Source organism: Euwallacea similis, chromosome 14 (assembly GCF_039881205.1).
Source record: "Euwallacea similis isolate ESF13 chromosome 14, ESF131.1, whole genome shotgun sequence".
Classification (NCBI taxonomy): Eukaryota; Metazoa; Arthropoda; class Insecta; order Coleoptera; family Curculionidae; genus Euwallacea; species Euwallacea similis.
Genome location: NC_089622.1, coordinates 1490236 through 1511674, shown reverse-complemented (window position 1 = coordinate 1511674; position 21439 = coordinate 1490236). Strand labels below are relative to the sequence as shown.

Genomic DNA, 21439 nt, shown 5'->3' with positions numbered 1-21439 from the left:
CTATTAGTTGTTATTACGGGGTGTCCCGAAAGAGGACCACAGTCGATTAACCACAACTTCTTTGAACATAAAGAAATCTAAGGGTAGCAAATTAGATTGTTATTCCCTAAAGCTTTAAGATAGACAAAGTGTTCAAATTAAATTCTGAAAACATAATTTTGACCTCTCACTTCTTATTTGAATTCTATCCTTTTTTTGTGATATATCAACAGCCACTTATTTCTCAATGTTTGAATCCCTTTTTTAATTTAAAAACTTCACTTATATCCCAAAATCAATAGGAGCTTTGGAGAAAGAAGATCATTGAAACTGAACATAAATACGCTGTACATATTAAAGCTCTGATTAATAGAAACCCAGTTTCGTGCCGTTAGATTCGATTATGTTCGACGAATTTGTGGTTTGCGAATTGGCCTTCCTTTTCCGGTGACCCTGTGAGGCCTATAAGCACATTATTGTTAGGTAATTAATAACAGGGGTTCTAAGGAAACGTAACCCTTTACGATATTTTCTTGAACATTTATTATTTTTTTATTGGAAAACCTACTTCATAGCTATCAAAACTCAATTAATTCAAAAACAAGGAAATATTGTGCCTTAGGGAGTAAATAAAAGAATCAATTTTCACCCTTATTTGATTGGTTTGACCTTAATTGATTGGGAAAATTGAGAAAACAATGTTGCATTATTTAATTTTTTCGAATTTGCCCACTCTAAGCACAATGTTTTATTTAAAATTTCATCGGATTCCATTCAGAAATTGCACACTTGTTAAATGTAATGAGAACCTCCAATTTCAATCAAAACACCCCACGCTTAAAAGCACCAATCACCACCAAAAGCACCCAATTAAAATCTGCATATACGTTTTATTGTTATGCACTTGTCAAATAAAATATGAAAAATAAGAATATTCACATATGTAAATAGACCAAATTAGCAGATAGCATGCAAAACGACGAAAAACTGAGACAAACAACACAAGTGTATTTCACCTTCTTCCGTTGTAGGCCGTCTTCGACACCTGCACTCGACGATTGCTGCATTTGGGGCCCTAGAGGGGGACTAGTGTGGCTGGACAGGGAATGAGACGAGTCAAATTCGTTTAGGTCAGTGTCTAGGTCAACGGAATTAAGTCTACTGTTCTCTACTGATCGATCGGAGATGAGGGTGCAGGATTCCGACCAGCCTGTTTGGCCTTTAGGGAGGTCGTAACCGATTTGTTGTGAAGTTGGTTCTCCAGAGGCTCCAGTTCTCTTTAGGGAGGAATCACTGGGAGAAGAGCCCCCTGGTGATTCTGTGTCATCATCGTCGTCTTTATCGTGGCTATCAGGGAGATTTACAAGATCTTTTGCGGAAGCTGGTTGCGGCTTGGAAGAATGTTCTATGACCCATAGTTCCTCAGCTTCGTCGTAGATGGGTTTCAAGAGCCACACAGCTTCGAGTGGTGGTACAACTTTTAGAGGCTCAAATACTTCATCATGATCATGTTCATACCAGACAATTTCAGCTTCATCGTAAACGCTTTTAGCAAGCCAGAAATCGTCAAGGGTTAAGTTGCTAACCAATAAATCTCTATTGGTGTCCTCATGGTTTTCAGGTTTAGATTTGTTAGAGAAAACATCAGAAATTTTGTTCACAACAGTTTGGATTAAACCGGGCTTGGGTTTGATGTCACAGTCAGCGCTATCGGATGATTTTTGCTTTTCCAATTTCTTGTCTTTGTTCTTCTTTGTAGGCTCTGAAGCTAATTTTTCAATAGAAATAAACTTCTCAATGATATTCGTTAGTGGTTTTACAGCATCATCAGGAAGCTCAGTAAGTTTAACGACTTCTTCAGATTCAGCCTTTAGGCCTTCTGATACAACTTCATCTACAGCTTCTTCAGCTATAGACACGTCCTGAGGAATAATCTCAAATGTATCAATATCACTTTCTTGAATCTGGGTTTCAGTAGGAACTTTTAATGTCGGAACTTCTATTGCTTCTTCAGCTATGGATACATCTAAAACTTGTATTGAACTCTCAATATTTGAGTTATCGTAATTTATTACAACATCTTTGGTTACAACTTCAAATGAATCTTCAAGTTTGGGCTGTTCTATTACTTCACTTACATCTGGAGAAACAGACACAACTTCAACAGATTGCAGATGTTTTGCGAATTGGTGTTCTGATGTTAAAAATTCTTTAGTGATGTTTTTGTTATCTAGAAGGTTTTCGGGCGGTTTTGAAGCTCCCAAAACTGTATTTTTTAAAGTAAGTTGTAATTGCCGAGAGTCCACATTCTTTTCTGGCAAAACTGTTTCTTCACCAGCTTCATTCGCTGCCTCTTCAAGTGCAAGTTCCAGTTGCTGAGCTTCTACTTTACTTAAAATTGTCTCTTCAGTAGCTTCATTCGCTGCTTCTTCACATGCACATCTCTCAGATTCTAATATCTCTACTTCAGGTAAAATGGTTTCTACTGAAGAATTGTTTACTCCTTGTTCAACTGCATGATGTAAGTACTTAGTTTCCCTTTTCTCTTCCTGTGCAGTGATTTCTTCACAAGTCCCACTCGCTACTTCTGTAGCTGCAAGAATTATATTCTCAACTTCTACTTTCTCTTCTTGTAATACTGCTTCAGCAGCCGTGTTTACTGCATTTTCAACCTCAAGTTTCAATCGCTGATTTTCCATTTTCCCTTGTTGGATAATCGTTTCTTCAATAGCCTTATTCACTACTTCTTCTTGGACATCTACGTTTTCTTCAATTGGTTTTTCCGGCAATTTCTCAACCACCATATCATCAGGCGAAACATCATCCACATATTTAGTTCGCTTCTTTTTCTTGTTCTTCTTTTTTGATTTTACCTTTTCATCAGTCACATCTTCTTTCTTCCCAGACACGGCGTTCTTAACTGAAGAAACTATGCGGCTAATAATGCCAGATTTCTTTGTATCTTTCTTCTTCTTGGAGTTGACTTCCTCATCTAGTTTTGATACATTTTCCTCTGTCTTCGATACTGCTTCTTCTTCAACCCTTTTCTCAGGTTGCGACTCTTCCATCTTCACTCTCAACTCATTTTCCCCGGTCACAACTGATGACCAAGATTTAACCAACGAATCCTCAACAGACTCTATTACTTCTTCAACTGTCTGCTTTGATCTTGATCGTCTCCTACTTCTCCTTCTCTTCTTACTGGTGTCCCTTTGAGGTTCCGTAAGTACTTCTTGTTGAGGAACTTCAGGGAATTCTCTTGAGGATTTTTGGAGTTGTTGAGTTTTTTCGGGCAAATCAATGACTTGAGGAACATCTTCTGCATGTTTAGGAGAGTTTAATGCAACTATCTTTGCATATGTGGTTTTGCTGTTAAGGTTGGTATCAATTTCTGTTATAAAAGTATCTTTTGAAGGCTCATCATGATGTGCCTGACCGGTTGAAGGTGTAGATTCGACGTTTTCCCTCTCAACATATTTCTTAAGCGTTTTTTTTCGTTCAGGTGATGCTTTGACTTCTTTAATAATGTCAACTTTTTTAGGTTTAGGAGAAGTCTCTCTACTTTTAGCTACCTTGGCAATGCTAGCATAACTAATTTTTTCATCATCGTGGACTTCCTCTCTTACCTCAAGTTTTTGTTCGATTTCTTCAGCTAATGTTGGTTCGTTAGAAGCAACATCTAAGGTAGTGAAAATAGGCTCTTGTTGTTGAGATAGAGGAGACTCTGGAGGAGTTCTAATAAGAGTCTTGTTGGGCTTATTGTGAGGTTTGGTTAATGGTGAACTTTCTGCGCTTAGTGTCTCTGCAGAGATTTTAGTAGGAACTTCGTTTTGTTTTCTGGTGGGCTTGGTCAAAGGTGAATTCTCCCTACTAGAAGCAGCAATTTTAGCCCAAGTAATAATATTAGAAGTCACAGGTTGATCCTTCACTTCGTCTTCTTTGACTTGATCTTCAATTGAAACTTGAGGATGCAATTCAACGGCTTCATCAATTGCTTCATCAACTAGCTCATCGTTTTCAGGCCTTGGTGTGGCAGGTCTGGGCGACTTGTTTCTTTTTCTTGACCTTCTTGGGCTTTTTGGAGATTTTGCAGCTTTCTGCTCTTCCAGTTTTAGCTCCATTGGTTCAGAATCTTCATCGTCATCGGTTTTTAATGTGACTTTTGTAGGAGCATTCTTAGACGTTGAACGAGGTCTTTTCCCTTTTTTTGGAACTTCTATGAAGGCGTCTTTATTTGAGAGATCTACCTCTTTCACATCCTCATCAGGAGCATAGTCCACCATAATATCTACTGACTTTATTTGAGACACAGGAGGAGTAGTATGGCGCTGATGTGACAAAGATCGTTCTCTGAGGATTCCTTCAGGCAATTCAGATGCTACAACTTCTGCGTAGGTCTTGTTTGAGGATTTTAGCTGCTGCCAAACATTAGGAGTTTTCATTTCCACTTCTTCGAACTTTGGAATAGATTTAACCTCAACACATTTCGTCTCAGTAACCACTGGTTTTTCAGTCTTAATATTTACACCTTCTGCCGGTTCTGGAACTAAAACTTTTACATCTTCTTTCCTCACTTCCTCGTCAGATTTTTCAGTTGCCCAGGATGTCGTGATAATGTCACTATGGCTGCTAGTTTGAATTTCAGAAACCACATCTTTAGGAAGTAAATTCAATCGCTCTTTTTCTTCCCTATGGAAACTACTTCTCCTCTCAGGACGTTCGGTACTTGCAGGTTTCAATTCATGTTGAGGCTGCTTTTTTATGACTACATCTTTTGCCCACACACTCTCTTCATGAGGACGTGGATATGCCACCTCATCCTCCTGTACTAAATTATAAACGACCTTCGTGTACTCCCATGATGGCTCATAAACTGGTTCGACTGGGCTTGGTTCGGTGGTAGGGACAAATTCAGCCGCATTAGGGTTTAACTTAAATTTGGGAATGAATTCTTCAGCCTCAGTGGACAGGCTGGATTTTGGTACGAATTCCCGAGCAGTTTCGACGATTTTTACGAATTCCGATCTCTCGAGATCAGAGTTACGCGATTCTTCCGTTATGAATGATTTTGTGGTATCGATTATGTTAGGGATGGTTTTGGGGATGAATTCGGGGGATTCAGGTGACAGAGAGGAGAGTGAAGATTCTGGTAAGAGACTATCGATTGTTGTAATATCTTGTTCATGTGGCAAGTTTTCTTCCTCGTTAATACTTTTAACAGGAAATGCATCATCATCACCAGATATGTTCATAGAGTCCATACTAGGAATCTCTAAACCAGAATCTGCTTCATCTTCTATAAGCCTTTCATATCTTTCAGCTACTAGTTCTTCTAGCGTAGCTACTGTCGATTCTTCAGTGAGAGTGTGCGTGTTAAAATCATCATTTGTAACTTCTTTTATGCTTACTTTACTAGATTTGGTGTCGGCAGGAGCCAATTTTTCAATATCAATAAATTCTGTTATATTTACTGACTCTTCAGGTATTTTTTCTGTTGTAGTTACTGCAATTTTTGCGACTTGTGCGTTGACTAATTCTTTAACCGTTTGTGTGAGCTCTCTTATTGGTTCTTCGGTGTCCTCATCAGAGAAAACTAGAGGATCATCCAAAGCATCCAGGAAAGCATTTGATGTCTCATCTAATGGAAGTCCTTTATATTCAATTTTTTGTTCTTTAGTCTTTTCGACTCTCATAAGAGATTCCTCAACTGTCTTAACCTCGTTTTCAGCATCCTTGAGAAGTTCCTGAGCTGGCCGTTCTTCAATTTCCTCATCAGAAAAAACTGGTGGCTCATCCAACACATCTAAGAAAGCAGTTGATGTCTCATTTATGGGAAGTCCTTTATATTCAATTTTCTGTTCTCTGATTTCCTCTATCTGACGAGGTTCCTCAACTGGTTCAACCTCTCTCTCCTCTAGTTTGAAAGGTTCTTCTCCTATTTTAATTTTAACCTCAGGTATTTTCTCGATTTCTATTTCTTCGTCAGAAAACATTGGTGGTTCATCCAGCACATCTAAGAAAGCACTGGATGTCTCATCTATAGGAAGTCCTTTATATTCAATTTTTTGTTCTTTGACATCTTCCCCTTTTTGAGGTTTCTCGACTGATTTATCCTCTCCTTCCTCTGTTTTAAGACATTCTTCACCTGCTTTAATTTTAACCTCAGGTATTTTCTCTTCGACTTCTATTTCTTCGTCAGAAAACATTGGTGGTTCATCCAGTACATCTAAGAAAGCACTGGACGTTTCATCTATAGGAAGTCCTTTATATTCAATTTTCTGTTCTCTGACATCTTCTACCTTATGAGGTACTTCAACTGATTTATCCTCTCCTTCCTCTGTTTTAAGATATTCTTCACCTGCTTTAATTTTAACCTCAGGTATTTTCTCTTGAACTTCTATTTCTTCGTCAGAAAACATTGGTGGTTCATCCAGCACATCTAAGAAAGCACTGGACGTTTCATCTATAGGAAGTCCTTTATATTCAATTTTATGTTCTTTGATATCTTCCCCTTTTTGAGATTCCTCAACTGATTTAACCTCTCCTTCCTCTGCTTTAAGACATTCTTCACCTGCTTTAATTTGAACCTCAGGTATTTCCTCTTCGATTTCTATTTCTTCTTCAGAAAACACTGGTGGTTCATCCAGCACATCTAAGAAAGCACTAGACGTTTCATCTATAGGAAGTCCTTTGTATTGAATTTTATTTTCCTTAAACTCTTCCTTTACAGGTTTTTCAATTGGTTGTTTAACATCCACTGATGGTTTGGAAAGTTCTTTGTGTTCTTCAGTTTCTGTATCTTTCACAAGCAGCTGTGTATCAGCTATCTCTGGTAGCTTTACATCTTTTTCCTCAACTTTTTTAACAACACTCAATTCAATGCTTTCTCTGATCTTCTCTTCAACCCACAAATATTCCTGTTCCAGAAGGTACGTTGTACTGTATGTGATAATTTTGAACTCCTGCAGTTCTCTTTTCAGGTGTTCAGTAAGTTGGATTGTTCTAGTACGCTCATCAAGTGTTTGTGAAACTTTTATGGGTGTCTCAACTTCTTCTAGAGACTTCCGTTCATGCCAAGCCATTTCTGCTCTTCTCAGAGACAGAGTATCATAATTAAAGAGACCGTCAAATTGTTGTAGATGATTTACTTGTGGTTGCTGTATTGTTGAGTCTTCTTTTGATTCTGGTGGTTTAATTTCTGCAATTGTTTTAGTTGTGGTGGAAACAGAAATGGTTTCATAATAACTTTTTTCTGATTGAAGTAAGCCCAACATGTCGTACTTTCCAATAGTTTCCTGAATGGGATATTCCTTAGTATCAGAATTCTCTGAAGATTCAGCTTCCTTAGCAATGAAATCTACAATTTCAGTTTCACACAACTGTGGAACTTCTTTATTCTCAATCACCATTTTAGCTCCTTTATACCCTTCCTCCCAATCCCATATTGGGGAATTATTTTCATTTTCAATACACTCATTCTCGTATTTAAGTTTGGATTTTTGGAATAAAACTGGAGATATAGATCTATCAGAAGTTTCATCTTTAGAAGATTCTTCACTAAGTTGGATAGTAGGTTCTTTTACCAAAGCTTCACAAATTTGATCTAGGGGGGATTCTTTCAAGGTTTTGAAGCCGTCTTCCCAAGCCCAATGGTGTCTTTCAGGTTTCATTTCTATTTCGACTAAAACAGGTTTAGCTTCAATTATTATATTTTCAACAGACGTTGATTGACTAGATAAAGATCCATTATTGTAAGGAGTATTGAATAATTTATCATGTTTCATTTCTTGAGAGTTGACCTTTTCAATGTTAATTGATTCTTCACCCTGTTGTTCGAACTCTACTTGTCCCTCATGAGAGGAAACTGGTGATTCGTTCAAGACATTCAATAATGCATTTGATGTTTCATTTAGAGGAAGACCTTGATTTTCTATTTTTTGCTCTTTAGCTTCTTCCTTTTCAACTTCAAGAAGCTTAGGTATTTTTTTCTCTTCTTCAACTACCTGCAGATAGTCCTCAACTACCGTCATCTCTTTTACTATCTTAAGGGGTTCTAGAACTTGTACCTCCTTTAAAGGTTCTTCCAGTTCCTCATCGGAGAAAACTGGTGGTTCATCCAAAACATCCAAGAAAGCACTGGAAGTACTATCTAAAGGAAGTCCCTTGTACTCAATTTTCATTCCTTTCCCCTCTTCTTTCTCAACTTTAACCTCTGCTTCATCTTCTTTCAGAGGTTCCTCTTTTGCTTCTTTGACCTGCCCTTTGACTTTTAATTCAGAAAAAACTGGCGGTGCATCCAAAACTTTGAAACAAGCACTTGATGATTCATATAAAGGAAGTCCTTCGTATTCAACTGTCGGTGCAGTTACATTGGTGATTGCATCAGTTTTACTGACAATTTCTTCAATTGTCTGCTTGAGTTCTTTCGTTAGTTCTTCAGGCTCTTTATCAGAGAACACTGGACCTTCGTCTAAAATATCTAACAAAGCACTAGACGTGTCGTCAAGTGGAAGCTCTTTATGCTCTATTTTCTGTTCAGAAAGTTTAACGTCATCTGCTTTGACTGGTTCTTTATCCGCCTGTTCAACTTCTGCGGTTTCGTCATCTGAGAATATTGGAAGTTCGTCCAATACATCTAAGAAAGCACTTGATGTGTCATCCAAAGGAAGTCCTTTATATTCGACTTTCTGTTCTTGGACAATTTTTTGAGGTTTTGTTACTACTTCATCATCTTTGTGTTTCTCATTAATTATCTCAACTGGAGGAATTACTACTTCACAAACTTCCTTAAGACTAGATTCTTCAACAACAAATTCAGATGATCCAACTATTTCCTCATTATTTTCTTTATCAGAAAACACTGATGACGTATCTAATACGTTTAAAAATGCACTGGAAGTCTGATCTAATTGCAAACCTTTATATTCGGTTTTCAGATGAGATGGTGCTTCAGTTACTATCAAATCCTCATTTACTTTAAGTGCTTTAGCGGATTCATCTAACATGTCCCCTGTAGCAGATTCAATAATTGTCGTTGGTTCCTTAGATTTATTTCTCTTCTTATCTTTCTTTGATATTCCAGGCCTCTGCAGAACCACTGGCTTCTCTTCATGCTCAGGAATAATTCTAATTTCCTCAGTAATTACAAATGCTGGCTTCTTTTCTTTTTCCTCCTGACCCTTCTTCTTTTGCTTCTTCTTTTTTGATTTCTTTTTCTCTGGAGTAGCTTCCTCATGACTAGACTCAGTTTTCTCCAATTCTACAGCGTTTAGCGCAGAACTTTCAACAACTGATTGTTGTTCTTGATCTTTAAATACATGTTGAGGCTTCTGTTTCTTGTTTTGGCTAGCTATAATTGGTACCTCCACCAGTAAAGGTTTGGAGGGTGCTGGAACAATTCGTTGAGGAGGTAGAACGGATGATTTTGTTTCTTTGGCTTTAGAGCCTACAATATTGGCCCATCGCATGGTTCCTTGGGTTTCTACTTGAGTATTAGATTCTATGATTGATTCAGGTTGTGCCAAAGACACCTGAACAATAGTTTCTGGAGTTTCTTCGGTTTTTTCTACTACTCCTGCTTCTGGGATTATGACTTTTTGTATAGGCTGAGTAATCGTTTGATGTTCTTCGGATCCAACAATACTAGCCCATCTTCGTAACTGTTTGTCTTTAGTACTTGCAGTAGTTTGTTCTGAAACCGATTTTGTATGGAGTTCTTCAGTGACTTTTCCAACAGATTCAAACAAAATTTCTGCTTCATCAACCACAGGCGCTTCATGTTTTATCTCCTTGCCTTTCCTTTTTTTCTGCTTCACTGAATGAGATTCCTCCTTCCCAATTAAAACACTTTGAACCTCTGCCGAATTTTTATTGTGCTCGTTATCAACTACAACCTCAGAAGTTGTATATTCTAAACTTGCTTCAGTATGCTCAGGAGAATTTGAGACAACTACACTTGCATATCTCCGTAATTTTGGTCTAAGTGTTCCTGTAGCTTCGGGTTCTTCTAAATGATTTGCTTTCTCACCAATTGAAGGTTTATGTTCAATGTTTTCTGCCTTTAACTCTTCAGTTTGTTTGTGTTTCTTATGGTGCTTCTTCTTCTTTCGTTTCTCCAAATGGTCTTCTTCTAGAGGAATTTCATGACTGACTTCTTCTTTCTGCACATCCTCAATGAGAGCTTCAATAGTAGGCTCACTTTTGACGACCCAGCTCTCGTTTGATGAATCGACCACATTCCATTTTTGTTGTTGTTGTTCTGAGCTAATCACAATACCTTCTTGAGCTATTTCAGTAATCTCAGAAGGCTGTCCCACAAATGGCAATGGTAATTTTGTGGGTCTTGGAGTTCCTGGCAGAGGAATTTCTCCTTTAGACTGTGCTGTAACACTAGCCCAAGTCCTCTCATTTGAAATGAAGTCATGAATTTGTCGGGAAGCTATCACGATTTCAGCATCTTTGATTGTATCCTCTGCAACTATATCTTCAGTTGCAATTGGACTCTCATTCATTGGCTCATGCCATTTATCTCTCTTTCTTTTATGCTTCTTCTTCGACATTCCGCTTTCTGATTCCACCAATTCAACGTTGGTTTCTAACTTTTCAGAGAGGACCTCAGATAAAGGCTGAATATCATCGCTTACCACATGTTCAGTTATATTTTTTGGAATTTCAGATGTTTTCTTGGAACCCACAACACTAGCCCAGCGTCTCAAAGTTTTGTTTTCAGGAACTATCTGAGGTTGAACTTCAGCTGTATTAGATACTTCAGGTTCATGTTGCTGTATTGGTGTATCTTTAACCGTTTTTTTCCTTTTGTTTCTCTTTCTCTTCGATTTGCAAATTTCTGGTTCAGTGGTAAGATTATCACACTCGCCGGGTGCTGAATCTTCTATAACAATGAGAAGGTCGGTTGCTGTTGTCGGATCTTCAAGTTGTGTTTCAAATTGTGTATATTGAATTGGAACCTCTGAAGGAAGCAGATTCCTTGGTGAAGTCTGATCTTCATAACTTTGGAGTACTTGAGTATCTTTCTTTAATTCTTCACTTACTTCCGCTGGAGTTTCAATTTTAATCTCTTTGGGTGTAATTATTTCTTTAGTTGGGGACTGCAACTCAGATTCTCCAACCTTAGGCTGAGGCTGAAGTTGTTTTACCTCAATTTCTTCAAGGTGATGCTTCTTATGCTTCTTATTTTTATGCTTCTTTTTATGTGGCTTAATGGTTTCTTCATCTGTCAATACTTCTTTCTCCACTGGGGTTAAATTTTCATCAGTTCCTTTCAAATCTCCCACACTAGGCCAATGTTCTAGACTAGTTCTTCCTTCTTCAATATCAAGAATTGGCTCGATTGGGGCATTAATATATTGAGATGCGAGTTCCACTTCAAGAGGTTTTGGTATATCAGTGATGCTTTCTGCTGCAGATGAAGGCAATTCCGAGTGATCAGTGGTTGTGGCAGGTTTTTTGTGCTTTTTATTTTTCTTCTTTTTATGTGGCTCAGAACTTTTTTCACTTGTCACCACTTCCTTCATCTTTGGGGTTAAATTTTCGTCAACTTCCTTCAAATTTTCCATACCAAGAGGCAGAGATTGTTCAATTGGGGTTTCAACTTCTTGAGGTGCATCAATGAGTTTTTCTGCTGCAACACTGAGTAATTCTGCATTCTCAGTAGTTGTTGAAGGCTTTTTCTGCTTCCTATTCTTCTTTGTAGCAAGCTTTAGCTCTTGTGGTTGGGTTTCTATTTGCAATTCATCAAGTTTTTGCTTAGATTCTTCTTGTTGTATTGTTACTTCATGTGTGACCATGAGTTCGTTAAGGGTTTCCAAACTAGATATCTTTTGAGTATGAGAATGTTCCTCAAGATCTTTATTTATTTCAACCACAGCTACTTCTTCGCCTACCTTCTCACCTTCATTATGCATCACATCTTTCACCCCTTCTTCAGTTACAACTACATGATCCTCTACAAACCTATTTTCTGTAGTTTCTTCAGAAACCATGATTTTTTCTACTTCTGGAGACTCGATGACTGCAGACAATTCAGTTATCTCAACGTTCTCCGAATGTGATTCATCAAGATTATCCAAGTCAGTAGTAATCTCCCCTTCAGGTTCATCAACCAAATTTTCACCCGGAGTTGGAACAAAAATAAATTCATTAGCTAATTCAGTATCAGTGCTTTCTTCTTTAATATCGGGTTGAGTATCTTCAGGTGGAGGAATAACCTGAGGATGTTCTTCAAATGAAACAGATTTCTTCTTCTTTATTATGATGGGTGCAGAATCGACTTCGTCTTGAGAATTTTGTTTTTGAGTAATAAATTCCTGAGTATTTGCTGTGAGAGCGGATACAGGCTCTATGCTTTGCTGATACTTAGATAACGTTTCAGCCTTCAGCAGGCTCAAGATATCGGAGATGTCATGGTCAGTTTTAGTTACAGGCTGAGCTATTTCAAATGAGGATAACTCTGGTTGAAGGTAGTCGATTTCAGGCAATGGGGTCACGGGGGAAGGGATAATTTCTTTAGTAAATTCTAGAGGTGGTTCTATTTTTAAGTTCAAAGTGGGTTTTTCTTCTAAACTAAAATTAAGTTGAACACTATCTTTACCTTCTAATCTAACGTTTTCCGCTATAACCTCTTTTTTAATATCCTTCTTTCTACTTTGCTCTAAAATATCCATGATTTCTTCAATGTTGTGAATTTTATTGTCAACAGTTGAGTCAGTTCGTGACAGTGACACTGACTCCTCAAATACCGGAGGTTCGAATGTTGGTAATAATGGTGTAGGTTCGGAATCGAGTAAAAATTCCAAAGGTAAAGCATGTCTTTTTGAGCTTTCCAAATCCGGCTTTACTTCACTAGACAAATCCAGATTCTTAATACGATCTTTCCTCTTTTTCTCCTTCTTTGCCAGTTGTTGGGGCCTCTGTTTCACAGAACCAAATATTGCCTGTTCAAGGTCTATATCTTCCTTTACTGGTTCTGAAGTAATCTCGATAGTCCTGACTTCTTCAGGTATCTTGCGAGGAGGTCTGTCTTTAATAGTCTCGAGTTTGGAGTCAGTCTCTTGTTGGTATTTTGATAAAGTTTCTGCTTTGAGGAGGCTTAACACATCTATTGTCACTTTCGGATCTTCGGCAGATTTTTGGTCAATTTTAAATGGACTCAGTTGTGGTTGAAGATATTCTATGTCAGGCAAAGGTGTTGTAGGTGACGGAAGATTTGGTTTTATTTCCAGTGCCGCTGCTAATCTTTCCTGGTCCAGAAACTCAGTAACTGAAGGTGCTTTTGCAGTGTGTTCCAGATGATCCAAAATAACGTTAATTTGTTCTTCAAATGCTTTATCATGTTCATTTTTCAAAACTAAAGCCTCGTGTTGCGGAGGTACCTCAATATTCTTTTTGCTTGGCACAGCTACCTCTTCATTAGTACTAACGTCTGAAGTATCTTGCGCAATATCAATTTCAACTACTGTATCCAAAGGCTTTTCTGGTATAGGAAGGGATGTAATCACATGCGAAACTTCTTGCTTTTCAACAATATTTCCTTCAATATGTTCAATAGTCGTATCTTTATGTGATTCACTTTCAACTGTGTTTTCGATTACAGGAGCTGCTTGTGGAAGTCCACTAATTATCTCTTTTATTTCTAACTCTTCTATTGAGCTTTTTTCAATATGCTCAATTTCCTGGAGAGGAGTTTCTGTAAATTCCATTTTAAGCGAAACCACTGGTTTCATCTTCACTTCTTCGTGAGTGATGAATACAATCTTGTTGGTAGGTTTAAGTTCTATTGTTGCAGTTCTTTGATCAACTTCCACCAAGTGTGATTTATTTTCATTATTGGCAAAATCAGATCCATTCGTTTTTAGCTTAAAGGAGTTATTAGGTTCTTTTGAAGCAGTACTTTCAGATGATTCGCCCATTGATATTGCTTCAGCTTTAGTAACAGTTTTAGAAGAGGTATCCATTCCATCCCCTTCTCTGTTCTCTTGCTTCTTCTTAGTTTTCTTAGGTTTAATCGTAGCCTCAGTTTCAGAAATGACTTCTTCTACAAACTCCTTATGTCCAGCAACAGTTTGCACGACATCTTCGACTGTTTCAGAAGTTTGAATAGTATCCAGCTTCTCGATGATTTCTTCAATTGAAGGTTTATGTTGGAAAGTCTCTTCAGGCTTCTGCAATATTATATCTCCAGATTTGTCATCTTGTAAATGATGCTCCGATCTGGCGAGAGCTGCAATTTCTTCTAATATTAATTTATTGGTCTCTTCAATGAGAACTTTGGCATGTTCGACTGCTTCATTTATTTTAGATGAAGAATCACTGTAGTCGAAACTTGAGGGTTTGTATGTGGCTTTTTCTTCAACTGGCGTTGCTTCTGTCTCAGAAGATTTGATTATTGCTTCAAGTTGCTTTCCTTCTTCGGTGGTATTTAAATCTTGTGGAAGAGATTCGATGGAGGTAGCAACTATTGGAATCTCTTTTTCTAAGAGAAGATGCTGCTGCTTCTTTCTCCTTTTCTTGCTCTTCTCTTGAGGAATTGGAATTGGAGCTAAATCAGAATCTTCGGGAGCAAAAATTGATTCATAAGTGTTTGCTTGTAGAATTATGGGTTCTTTAGCTTCTAATAAAGGAGTTTCTAATACTACTTCATTTATTGTTTCATCTGTTTCTTGAGTTGATGCAATAATATTCGTATCAAAGATTGTCCTTTCAGTTGTTTTATTATCTAACGTGGATTCATCTGTAGAGATAAGTGCGGTGCTGACAGTTTCCACCAATTCAGTGGATGTTATAGAGTTTTCAACAAATTCGTGCATTGTAGTTTCTTGAGCCAGTGCGAGTTTAGCAGATTCAGTATCGATTACAGGTGCAGCAACGGGCACCAAATCTTCTACAGGAATGTTCTTTTTTCCTTTCTTTTTCTTGTTCTTTGATTGACTTCCACGGTTAGGCAATAAGTCACTTACACTACTTGCAACATTTTCTTCAGGTAGGGCAAATTCAACTTCCATTAGTGGAGCTATAGATTTTTCAATTTTCAAAGGAACGCTTTTTAATACCACATCAACAGTAGCTTCTGCACTTTCTTGGGTTGAAGGAATGTTCGTTTCAATTACGGTCGTTGCAGATACTTCAGTAGTTCTGGATTCTTCTCTAAAAATTGATACGTCTTTTTCTTCCATCTCTTTGGCGAGTTTCAACTCAACAGATTTTTGAGCATCTTCAGCAACCGCATTCAGTGCTGTTTCTGGTGATACTATTTTAGCTAGTTCGGTAGATTCAGCTAGAGTCAGAGACACTTCAGGGGATACTAAATTTTCAATAGGAACGTTTTCCTTCTCTTTCTTTTTCTTCTTCTTTGCTTTGTTACTACTATCAGGCAATGAGCCACTTTTAGTAGAAACACCTTTTTCAGGAAGAGTGTCTTTAGCTTTTATTTCTGTAGTTACAGATTTGTCAATTTCTAATGAAAGAGTATTCAATATTGCTATATTTCTAACATCTTCAACATTAGTTTGATTACCTATCGTTTCAATGGTTGTATCTAATGTTGAGTCATTTGTTGAGGTTACGGTAGTTACGTCTTTATCTTCAACCTCTTTTGTGGGTTCTCTTTCAGCAGACTCCATAGAATCTTCAGCACCTTTATGTAATACAGTTTCTTGAGATTGTGATGGTTCCACTAATTCGGGCCTTTCAGTTTTCACCAAATCTTCAACAGGAATGATTTCCTTGGCTCTTTTTTTCTTTTTCTTTGATTTACTTCCACACTCAACTCCTTCATGACTTGAAATAATATCTGATGTTTCAAACTCTCTCTGGGGTGAAAACAAAGATTCAGGTTCTTCTTGTTGGGTTGCATCCTCAATAGGTGAATGTTCTTCAACAAGGGTCGCAGTGTTGTGCGATACTAAAGAGTCTGATTTAGGTGCTTCTTCAGTTGCGTGATCTTTGCTCTTCCTTTTCTTCTTCTTTTTCTTTGACTTCGTGCTATGCTCTTGTGATAACTCACTTTCACCCTCAACAATAGCTGAAGTCTCTTCAGTTTTTGTTTCAAGCATGACTGGTGGTGGTATGTCAGCTATCAAGACTTCTTCAACTGTTTGAGACAAATGGACTTCAGGCTCCATAATCGCGGCTGTTTCGACGACATTTTCCAATATTTCGCCACTTTTAGGAACTCTTTCTGAGACATTCTTCTTTTTCTTCTTGCTCTTTTTCTCTTTTGGTTTACTGTCTTGGTCTGTCCCATCTTTCTTTGAAATGTCCTCTTGGATAATGTTCTCTTCTATCTTTATTGCAGTGGCTTCAAAAATTTGAGCATCAACACTCATTTTAACTTTCTCTTCTGCAGTTTCTTTTAATGAAGCGGTAGATGAAATTATTTCAGTTTCTTGAATATCCTGCTGAAGCCCAGCTTCTAAATTTATGATTTCAGGTTTGTCTGGAATTGGAGTCTGCTCTTTTTCAAGCTGAGCTTCGATAGGTTTTGGGATAGTAGTTGGAGTCTCTTCTTTTATGAGTCCAGATATTTGATTAGAGATGAATATCAACTCATTACTAACAACACTAGTTGCAACCTCGTGAGGTTGTTCGCTTCCATGAGAAGCATCTTTATCCATTATAGATGTTTCTTCATTGGTAGCAACCGAAAGCTGCTTATCAATTATTTCTGCTATATTGGAGTCAGCTGCATGTACATCTATGGATGTCTCTTTTCCTGCAATATCTTCATTGATTTTAATTTCTTGGTTAATATCGGCCATTGCAGAGTTGTTAATGTCTTGAGTAAGTTGATCTTGATTTCTCTTCTTGCTCTTTTTCTTTTTCTTCTTTGACTTGACATTAGTTTCAGTTTCTGTTGAGGAAAAGGAAACATCTCGCGTTGTAATTTCTTCTTTAGGAGTTTTGATTTTTTTCTTCTCTACCACTTCGATTTCATTATTTTGCAGAGGAACATCTATAACTACAGTTTCACTTGATTTGTCAACAGTAATCAATTTGGATTTACCCTTATTTTTCTTCTTTGTAACTGTTTTGGTTTCAGATGTTTCGTCTTCTGGTAGAACTTTTATAAGTACAACTCCGAGATCTGAAGATTTTGATTTATTTTTGGGCTTCTTAGTATCGGGTTTCGGTGCAAAGTCTTCTTCTGAAGGAACTGTGTTTTGGATTAATATTGGGGTTTCTATAGATTGTGACGATGGCTCTTCCACAATTTTTAATGGTTTCTTTTTGTGTTTTCTATTCTTCGGTTCGTCTAAGTTTTCTTGAATTATACGAGATGCTGATTCAGCTTCATGAACCTTCGCATTTTCCGTAAATTCTTCTACAACTAGAGATTGCTTTTGCATTTGCGTTTTATTTTTTTGGCGCGTTTTCTGAATAAAGCTTTTCTGAGTATTATCGTCTTCGCTGTGCTTATTTGCCTTAGGTTTCTTCAACTTACTAACATTCATATCGTTATATTGGGAAGTACTATCTAAATCACTAAGTAAGTCTTCTGAATAAGGAATATCAACAGTTTCTTTACCACCCAATTGCTTAGACTCTCCACGGTAAACAAACTGTTGAAAATAGTCGGATTCGACACGTCGTGGTCGTTTCTCTCTATGACTAGGCTTTCTATCTCTATTTGAGGAGACAGGAGGTTGCTCCCTTACGGGAGGGGTTTTCCTGTTTTGGCGATAACTGCGCTCCCTCGTTTCATCCAGAGACGTGGAAGAAGTTCCAGGTCTCGGAGATAATTGTTTGGAAGCGTATCGCGTGGTCGTTTTTGGATACACCGTAATACTGGATGGCTGGAGAGGTTTCTCACTTAATCCTTGGGACAATACCTGAGCATAGGTAACTTGGGAGCTCTGCAGAGCACTGAGGGCCTCTACATTATCTCCTGGAACTGCAGTTTCTGGCTGCGTTTCCACAAGGTGTTCAATAGCTTCCACCTCTTTCTTTAGTTCAATTATTTGTGGTGGAGAAGTAGGTTCTTCTGCTACCTCTTCAATTTGAGCATTCGCAAATTCCTGAGTGGAAAATTCTGGAATTTGGGAATACTGTTGGGGTGGGGCAGCCGCATGGTAGGTGCCCAGGCCGGAGCTCATTAGTTGCTGGCCTGAGGCAATGAAATTCACCATGTCCGGAATTGGCTGAATATATTCCAGGATGTTGGGTTGCTGCGCCACAATAGTTGGATGGTAGTAGTCGGTATTATAATCGTACGGAACTTGTTGGTATTGGTTCCACATTGGAGTGGGTTGGATGATAAACTGATTAGGTTGTTGATAGAGAATTGCGCTCTCTTGAGCTATTGTCGGGGGATATTGCTCTAGTTCAGTATCTACCGTGGCAGGTTCTACTACAGGTGTTGATTCAACTTTGGGTTTTAGAGGTAGTATTTCCAGCTGATTATTGGTGGGAGCTTGAGTCTCCATTTGCTGCTTCTTGATCATTTGATTTCTGAGTACCTCCGCGTAAGTGATCGATCCAGGAGCCCACATGGGGCTCCTAGAGCGAGTACGCATATTTGGTACCCCCAAAGGATTTGATTGTGGCAAAACTATCGTCTCCTCGGTATGTTTCGCAGGTCTCCTCTTAGGAGATCGACTTTTTCTTGTATATGATTTGTTCCGGGCCTCTTTGGCTACCGGCAGGGATGTAGGGATGGGGCGGGACTCGGATATCTCGACATCATGGGGGCGTTCTTGGGACAAAGAACGTCTGGCGGTGATGTCAGCATAACTGACTTCTAGTATGGGACTGTCAATGAGGGCGTAGGGGTCCACGCGGCGAATGTAGGAGACCAGCATGGTGATTCGCTGTCGGCACTCTTCGATCCGCGCCTAATTCGTGCAACAATGCAAAATATCAGTATCCCGTTAAAAATCGCGCAAGAGTGTGGCTGAAACGCGTGTCATGGTCAAGTTTTCGGAGAGTCGTGATCGGGGGTGGTGTCATGGTCTGGAGGAGGTTTTTTGGGGGGAGGGGGGTTCTACGTGCCTAGAGGCTCCAGATCAGGCACCCCTAGTTGAACGATTCGTTTGACTCGTTCGTTGCGAAGGGAGAGGCTGTGTTGCAAACCCCTTATTCGCTCTCTGCAACCCTGGGCACGTGAACGGGGATAAGGAAGGGAATGCAGCAAAAAATCGAAAAAAAGAGAAAAACCATTTGATAAAATCAACAGTCAAAACAATAGCAAACAAGACTTAAATCGATTGTGTTCGCTTCATCTGGCTCACCCAAAATTTACTTAAACTGAAAATGAAAGCGTGATGCACGAGTTTAAGTGTGGATAGTGTACCATGAAACAGTGTTGGGTGAATGAGATAGATAGTGAACACAAACCAGGTGATAAGTAGTGTGAACTCAAGCAAAATGGCAACTACAAGCATAAGTGGAAAATGGTAAAAAAGGCGATAATCAAAAGAAGGAAATGAAACAAATTATAGAGCCCGAAACCAAAACAAACACAATCCCCGCTGCCGGTTGGGAAGGGGGAGATGGAAACACCTTGATGATCGTGTCAGCCACCTCTAGAGCGCAAAGCTCATCAAAATGTTTCCAAAAGTTTCAGCTTTTCAAAGGTTTCAGTTTTCAATTTACGTTTCTGAGAATGAGGGCTGGCTCTAAATGTTGAACGGATTTACTGTATAGTTTTTAGCTTCTACCGCTGCGGTGCACACTGTGACTCGGAATGGTGGAGGCGAGACCTTTATTTTTTTTATAAAAATTAGTGAACATCTAACTGGTGATTAGTGAAAAATCTACAGGGTGTTCCGGTTAGGACTGCGCACCCGCCTAGTTAAGAAACGATGCGAGTTAGATTAAAAAGTATATATATGAATATATGTATATATGATATGAGTCTTCTTCAGGGCCTTATAAGAAATAAATTTGGAACAAATTTATTCGAAAACGTGCCAAAAATTTTACTTATTATACACTGAAGAATTTCGAGGAAAGAGGGTACGCATACCTAGACGGTTCACTCTGTGTTCCCAAATCCATGCTCACCACTAGGATCTCGGAAACCGCAAGAGAAATGATCTAGTTTAAATAAATGTTTCTTGATGTTTTCGAAATTGTGGAATTTTTAACACTGAAAACTCCACAATTTTTCCCCATTTAATAAATCGCTTATAATTTCCGAGATCTTCTCCGAATTTGGGACACCCTCTTTAATAAGTTTATTTCGAGCTAAGTTGAAGTCTAAGTTACAACACAATCTAAGGTGCCTACGTAATTTTTAATATAAAAGCCACCAAGATCAAAAGTGATCACTTTGATCTACATTTAATACGGTCCTCTCCTCTGTATTAAGAGGCCCTATCGTGCCTCCATCATTTTAGTCAAAAGTAAAAACTAAGACAGTCAAGTTAATCGTCACACGCCCTACCTCTTGTTCTCTGGTTGCTCCGTCTCTATCATGAGGTTTATAGTTGGGAGCCATTGATGTACGTAATTGTTGCTCCACCTGTAACAAACAGTAAATGTTTCTCCCCTGTATTGTTTTCCTGCTTAACCAGCAAGGGGGGACAAATAAGTTACAATTAAACAAAGGAGTTCATTTTAGAACTGAATTGAATATTTTCAAATTCTTTTGTTAAATTTTTAAAATCATTATAATCTTAATCCTATTAAGCTACACGACAACCACTCAAGACTTCTTATTTATATACGATACCTGTACGATTTGCTGCCTCAACTGCTGCAATTCGCCCTGATAGCCCTCGACCTGCAGAATTGCCTTCTCCAGCTGGGTCACCTGGCCTTTGATGGAGTCCTCCAACCCGTCTAGGTCCCGAAGAAGCTCACTGACCGATTCCGTGATCTTCGTGTCGGCTTTAATTCCAGATCGGAAGTGAAGCTAAATAGTCCTCATTGTCAAATATGTACATAATTTCTGCACTCGGAAGATACCTGAAGCTTCTCAATGGATAGAGAAATCTTAGTTTTCTGAACGTGAATATCTGCCAACATCTTCTCGCGGATTGCATGCTGGTCTCTCAAGGGCTTCTTCTTGTTTTGGGGCGATTCCAGGGCAGTTCTGGCCTTCTCGGCCCATGTTCGGGCTTCCTTCATTTTCTTTTCGCACTGCTCCCATTCCTCAGAGGTTTCTTGTAGAAGCGCGTTCTGTTATAAATGTATATAAAACCTTCATAAAATATTGGCAGCTAAAAAGTATCTTTAAAAACATTTAGTATTTGTTAAACAATGTTTCTGAAGTATATGGTGCTCATAGGGAAAATTTAAAACCAACAAACCCTTTCTAGAATTTGAGCCTCAACTTCAGTCTTCACTTCTTCCGCATGCTCCATTTTTTTGGGCAAATCCCCCACTGTAGTGACAGTGCTGATATACTCCAGTTCTTTGACCATGTCGCTGAGGTTCTTGGTGGCTCCCTTGCAGCTTTTGACAGCATTCTTCAACATAGTTTTTAGTAATAAAAGTATAA

General features: G+C 38.5%; 1 protein-coding gene across 7 annotated transcripts in view; it reads right to left on the bottom strand.

The window, feature by feature from the left end:
* The window catches only part of Msp300 (Muscle-specific protein 300 kDa), a 116559-nt gene that overhangs the window by 28641 nt on the left and 66479 nt on the right, over positions 1-21439 (bottom strand). For 3 of the 7 annotated variants that reach the window (XM_066396852.1, XM_066396850.1, XM_066396851.1), the window contains 5 exons: positions 21249-21407; positions 20905-21117; positions 20669-20851; positions 20381-20458; positions 996-18827 (listed from right to left, as the gene is read on the bottom strand). In XM_066396852.1, the coding sequence (XP_066252949.1) occupies positions 996-18827; positions 20381-20458; positions 20669-20851; positions 20905-21117; positions 21249-21407 (18465 nt within the window). Of the gene's footprint in view, positions 1-995; positions 19088-20380; positions 20459-20668; positions 20852-20904; positions 21118-21248; positions 21408-21439 lie in introns of those variants that run through there. The other 4 variants (XM_066396856.1, XM_066396857.1, XM_066396854.1 and 1 more) reach the window with 2 other exon arrangements.